The sequence below is a fragment of the Syngnathus floridae genome, chromosome 2, assembly GCF_059516105.1.
Source record: "Syngnathus floridae isolate MCC-2025c chromosome 2, RoL_Sflo_1.0, whole genome shotgun sequence".
Taxonomy (NCBI): Eukaryota; Metazoa; Chordata; class Actinopteri; order Syngnathiformes; family Syngnathidae; genus Syngnathus; species Syngnathus floridae.
In genome coordinates, this window is record NC_142414.1 from 1,020,488 (window position 1) to 1,026,851 (window position 6,364).

The following is a 6,364-nucleotide window of genomic DNA, read 5'->3' on the forward strand; positions in this document are numbered from 1 at the left end:
CTGATTAAAACGTCCTGTGTTCATCTACGTATTTTCGTTTTGCTGTGCATCTTTTCCCTGCCATTTCGAGAGCCCAATTGACACTCATAGTTAAAAGAAATGTGTTTGCCCATCCTACTTTGTGGAATTTCACCACATGCGCTTTTGACCAAAATACCAAATTGAACTCAAGTGAAGCCAACACGCACAACCCCCCCCCCCCACACACACACACACACACACACACAAATGTTGATATGAACATAAAAGAGCCGCATGCGGTTCGGGAGTTGCGGCTTGGCCAAACCTGTACTATACAACTTTATTTGTATAAAATTTTCACAACAGCTGTCACACAAACAAAGCGGGAAAAACCGAAGACGTGCGTGTTCCGCCCGCGCTGGATTTATTTGCACCTTTGAAAAGACACCGTATTGCCGCAGATGTGGCAAAGAGTACTTTTGGGCATCTGAGACGGAAGGATGTCCAAAGCATCACGTCACCTGCTCTGGTAGGCATGTTGGTGGGACGTTGAGGTCAACCGCTTTGGGGTTGGCTGAATCTTTGATCGCAGGATGCCACACACTTGAAGACAGAAGCAGAAAAGCAGAGCTAAATGCAAAATGTACTCACCGGTGACTCCAATTTTTTTCCCCCCTGAAGAAACAGCTGGACGGGTGGCCCCGGCTGGCCAGTGGGACTCTTGTTATTCTGACCCTTTTTAGTGCGCGTTTGGGGCAACAACCGTTTTTTGTGGCGCTCTCTTCTGGTTCAAAAGTGCCCTGCATGTGAATTTGCTTTTCCTGCCTTCTGATTGGATGAGCGCCGGTGTGACGCGGTGCCTCTGTCACCGTGGCGGGGGGTATACGTTGGCATCGGAGCGTCTGCCAACGTCTGAGACCGGCTGGCAGTGTATCGGAGGTGTCGAGTGCGGTGCCGCTGGAGCTCACTCACCAGCTGGTGTTAGGGCCACAGAATGAAGGCCAAGGAGAAGAATAGAAAGAGAAACAGAAACTTCTCCTCCAATTGTTTGATTTGTCTCTTCTGAGCTTCGATGAATTCTTTCAGCTCTTTGTTCCTCTAGGACGGACAAATGGAAAGTGGCATTCAAAAGCCAGTAAGCGTGCAAGTAAGTGCCGGGCTGGCTTTGGGCCCTTACCTGTTGCGCGCTGTGCAGCAGATCCATTCTCTCTTGGAGGATGCAAGCGTCGCGCTCCCTCAACTCGCACATCAGGGCTCGCTTCCATTGGTCCACGGCGCTCCTAAGCTCTTCTCTCTGATCCGCCGTCAGCACGTCATTCACGCCAGCGTGGCTGGCTTTTTCGCCGTCCGTGGCGGGGCAGTCCCGCTGCGGTAGCGCCTCGCACAACATGGCCTCCAGCTCCAGGATCCTCTGGGCCGCAATCCTCATCCATCAGTGGTCCGGCGGGAGATTTGAGGGCGGCTTACCTTATGAGCCTGGTCCATGGAACACTTCCTGAAGTCCAACTCTTCATCCAGGTAGCCCTTCTGCTTGCAGAACATATCCTAGCACAGCTCAAGGTCAGAATTGTTGGGGCACATTGCCGGAGTTCCCCTTGGCTGATGTCGCGTGTCTGTCTACCTTCTCACTTTCAATGTCCAACATCTTCTGTTGAAGTGCTGACTTGGTCACTTTGATGTATTCTAACCACTGAGGAAAGGCTGCTGTCACATAAGCAGAATGCGAGAGCGTGCGTGGACGTGCGCGTTACCTTCTCGGCTAGGGTGAGAAGGGTCCTGGCGTGAATCACGACCACCTGCTCCTCGTTGGTGAGATTCTGCAAGAGCCCAAAGGCACAGCGTCAACAAGCTTCTTTCAGCGCAAAGCCTTCCAAAAGTCACATTTGAGCCGCCGAGTCTCGTGGAGTGCGAACATAAGGAGTTCGACATACACTTACGGCGTTATAGCCCAGGATGTCCAGCTTCTTCATCAGATCACTGATGACGATGTCCGGGGGAAAGGCGCAAGGAGCAATGTAAGGTGTTCTGGGACCTCGGGTTAAGGTTAGGGTTGCGAGGGACGCCTTACGTACGCTCACGCCCTCGGCCTCGCAGTAGATCTGCAAAGGGCTGAGGCCGTCTGGGAAACGGACTTGCAGAAACTTCAAGACGGGGGAGCGCCACTCCCTCTCCTGAAAGGCAGAGGCATGCATCCGTCCGTCCGTCCGTCCGTCCGTCCGTCACATCTCTGGCCTCAACACGCTTGTGCGAGTCTTCCCACCTCCAGCTCCAGGATGCGGAACTCAAGCAGTTCGTTTTGGTCTCGGATATCCTGGATGTGCTCTTTCAGACGCGCTTCTTCCGCCTCCATCCGCCTGACTTGAAAAGACAGTCAGACCTCATCTGCGGGGCTTCCCGTCGGGTGTGACGCCAAGCGACTCCGCCCAGCGCCTTTCTTTCCGTCACCTTTTCGGCCAACTGCTGATTGCTCTGACGCAGCAGCTGCTTCTCCTCCACCCACTTGACATTCTAGAAGAGACAAACGCGTGGACAGCTTTGGAATGTTGTGTCATTTTCATCCACAAATTCTTTGGTTGACTGGAAAATGACATTTGCTTTTCTCCGCATTTTCCCAGCCACGTTCGGGGGGGGGTTGGTCCAGTAATGCCAGACGAATGAGTGACTGAAGAATGTAGCTATTTTGTCTAAGAAAAAGGTGTGCTCATTGATGAGCTTACCTGTCCTTGTTGCTTCAGCGCTGACTCCAGATCTGCTACTCTGCTTTGATAGTGACCCATTTCTACCATCAGCTTTTCTCTGGTCTGAAAGGAGGAGGAGGGAGGCTCCTCCTCCTCCTTTCAGACCAGAGAACACCCGAGGCTGGGTGAGAACGGGGAGGCTGCGACCCGGCCGGGGGTTGCGGGAAGGGGCGCCACCTTGATCTCCTTCTCGGCGTCGTAGTCCCCTTCGCTGGTCTGGGCTAGCAGAGCGTAGGCTCGTTGCAGCGCTTGATATTCTTGCGTCAGCTGGCGGTAGCGAAGCTCCGCCTCTTCATGCACACACCAATGCAACACAGCACTAGTACCAGAATCAGTCAGACCGGCGACAAAGCACCCGCGACGCAAAGACGAGTCCGATTCCAGGCTTAAGAGGAATGTTTGGTGCCAATACGCTGGCAGAAATGGCGGGCTACCTCTTCGGGTTCCGTGTCGGGGGTTCTGTCGGTGCGAAAAGACAAGGACGATCCGTCCGAGTCCACCAACACGTCTTCGTCGTAGCCGTAAAATGTTTCGATGACCTGCGGGCGCGGAAGCAAACATCTCTCTGAACAAACTGAAGCGACACCTCACGATGAATCGACGAGAGGAATGATAGCGAGAAAAAGGCCATTTCATCTTGCGCAACACCAAGCAGCCGCAAACAGACTCACCTTGCAGGACCTCACGCTTTGTTCCTCCTCAGAGATTCTCGACGTCGGTATCGTAGCAGCAAATCTCTCTCCTGTCGACACAAATAATCCGCCTTTGAGATTCTTTGGATGCAAAGGGAACGAACGGCTCCGGCGCAGAAACAAACGCGACTCACAATGACATTTCTGACATGAGCTCCTGTCTCCAGAGCCTGAAAAACACGTCACCGGCGATGATTGGAGGGACGCTCGTCTTTTCCAAAAGTGACAACTACAGGGTGTGTCAGGGTTTTCCAGATTATCTTTATCGTATCATTATGTTGCTTTGACTTTGACTGCAACCTGTAATAAATAATATTATTTATCCCTTATTTATCCCTATCGCTTATCCCTTCCTACACAAAGTCGTAAAACACCCCTTGCTATGTTTTGACTAGAGGTCAAGGGCTTCCTCTATTCAATCCACTCTTACACCCACCCTGTTTCTCTTACCGTATTTGCCGGTGTATTGGTCGACCTTTTTCGATCCAAAATCGACCGAAAAAAATCGACCTCGACTTATACACCGAGTCATAAAATTTAACTTCGTATTTATCGCTTCAAATGTGATGGTAACCAAGGCCGTTTCTCATGCATCTCATTGTGCGTTGCACTTAGAAAATTTGAACCGGGCGGCGTGCGCGAGTGCGCGGCCCGCTGGAAGTCGAATGAGGCGCCGCGACCACCTCCGCGGTGCTTATAAACAGCCGATCCGCTCGGCGGGGGCTATTTTCGGCCACTTGGCTCGTGCGCACGGCCTCCCGGATGTGCCGGGCGGGTGCGCGAGCTCGCCGGCCGCTGGAAGTCCAATGAGGCGCCGCGACCTCCTCCGCGGTGCTTATAAACAGCCGATCCGCTCGGCGGGGGCTATTTTCGGCCACTTGGCTCGTGCGCACGGCCTCCCGGATGTGCCGGGCGGGTGCGCGAGCTCGCCGGCCGCTGGAAGTCCAATGAGGCGCCGCGACCACCTCCGCGGTGCTTATAAACAGCCGATCCGCTCGGCGGGGGCTATTTTCGGCCACTTGGCTCGTGCGCACGGCCTCCCGGATGTGCCGGGCGGGTGCGCGAGCTCGCCGGCCGCTGGAAGTCCAATGAGGCGCCGCGACCACCTCCGCGGTGCTTATAAACAGCCGATCCGCTCGGCGGGGGCTATTTTCGGCCACTTGGCTCGTGCGCACGGCCTCCCGGATGTGCCAGGCGGGTGCGCGAGCTCGCCGGTCGCTGGAAGTCCAATGAGGCGCCGCGACCTCCTCCGCGGTGCTTATAAACAGCCGATCCGCTCGGCGGGGGCTATTTTCGGCCACTTGGCTCGTGCGCACGGCCTCCCGGATGTGCCGGGCGGGTGCGCGAGCTCGCCGGCCGCTGGAAGTCCAATGAGGCGCTGCGATCTCCTCCGCGGTGCTTATAAAGTGCCGATCCGCTCGGCTTGGAGCTATTTCCGGCCTCCCGTTGGTGCCGGGCGGCGTGCGCGAGCTCGCCGGCCGCGATCTCCTCCGCGGTGCTTATAAACAGCCGCATGCGCACGGCCTCCCGGAATTTGAACACATTTCGTCAATAAATTTCGCATATTGAATTTTGAAGTTTAATATAATGCAACAATTGAGCTCGACTTATACAAAGGATATATCATAAAATCGTAAATTTCCGTCGAATTTTAGGGGGTCGACTTATACACCGAGTCGACCTGTACACCGGCAAATACGGTAATTAAAATGCTCGTGCAGGAGCCGAGAGTCAGACTTCATTCGTACAACGGATGGACTCTCCACCTGCAGGTGTCCAAAAGAACTTACTTGTCTCCCGTGTGGTTCTTGCAAAATAAGTTGGAGCGAGCGCAACTCTAACAGGGTGCATTTTGCCACTAGCTGCCTACGGACAATGACGTCGCGCTCGCGGCTCATGGTTGACGGGCTGAGCAGCCGGGCAAGTCCGTCGTTTTCAGCGCACAGCGAGTGGCAAAGGCGCTGACAAAACGGGAGCTTTGAGCTGCTGAAAACGGCAAAACAAGTCTAAAGCGTGTTCAAACGCGTGCGCACAATGCTCCTGCTTGAAAGGTCGGAATTTAAGGGGCCAATTTTTTGGATGGCGGCCGCCGGCCAAGCTTTGGACGGAAAAGGTTTCCTGGCGACAGCGAGCGAGCGCGGCGCTGCCGTACGTGCACCGAGTCGCCTGCCTGAAGACCTTGGACAAGTCGTCGATGATGTGCCGCTGCTCCACAACTTGAAGGAACTCCATTTCACCGTCCTGCTGGCCGCAACCGCGGTCCAGGTCATTGAGCGAACTAGGCCTTCTCTGTGGAACACAAATGCAGTGGACTCTGTTGGCACGCCGCCGTTGTCCGCGTCGACTTACCAAGCTTGCCATCTCCTCGTTCTCCTGGGTGACAAAGCGCACTTTGTTTTCAAGGCGACACAGCACCAGCGAGAGTTCTTCATTCTTCCTGCTCAGGCGTTTGTTTTTGTACAGGAGTGGCAGAAACTGGCTTTCTGTTTCTCTCAGTCGCTTTAGCTGCAAGCATGAAGTGCGGGATGTGAAAGACGCACAACACGCGGGCCAGAACGTATCCATTCCTTTTGCATCGGTTTGAACGGAATCGTGGCTTTGGCTCCCAATAAAAGACATCTACCAGGCAACCGACTCGCCGCGCCGCTCAACTAATAAGCAAGCGCAATGGGTGCATCGCTGGATGGCGCGCATCAAACGTAGCGCAAACCTTCAAGCGTGCCGTCAATAAATTACCAGTTCATTGCGCTCTTCAGAAAGCAGGGCGTTTCGATCCTCCAGTTTCCTGATGACTGCGCTGAGCTCAGCGATTTTCAGATGAAACCGTCGCGTGTCCCGATCCTCCTGAGACTGAAAACGCCCCGCAACACACACACACAAGCACTCGTTCAAAGTTCAAAACTGTTTTTGTGCTACCTTCCTTCAGCAACGAACTAAGTCATGCGTACTGCAAGTGTGTGATGAGGTGGCTTA

At 54.2% G+C, this 6,364-nt stretch overlaps 1 protein-coding gene across 1 annotated transcript; it reads right to left on the reverse strand.

Moving 5' to 3' along the window:
* Window positions 1–269: 269 nt before the first annotated feature.
* Window positions 270–2,311, reverse strand: LOC148401238 (janus kinase and microtubule-interacting protein 3-like). Its single transcript, XM_088368790.1, has 7 exons — window positions 2,222–2,311; window positions 1,893–2,132; window positions 1,713–1,778; window positions 1,583–1,651; window positions 1,429–1,506; window positions 1,139–1,372; window positions 270–1,059 (listed from the first exon to the last, which is right to left on the reverse strand). Exons 1-7 carry the CDS (start codon window positions 2,309–2,311, stop codon window positions 943–945), a joined length of 894 nt encoding a protein of 297 aa, XP_088224916.1. The 3' UTR covers window positions 270–942.
* Between the last annotated feature and the right edge of the window lie 4,053 nt (window positions 2,312–6,364).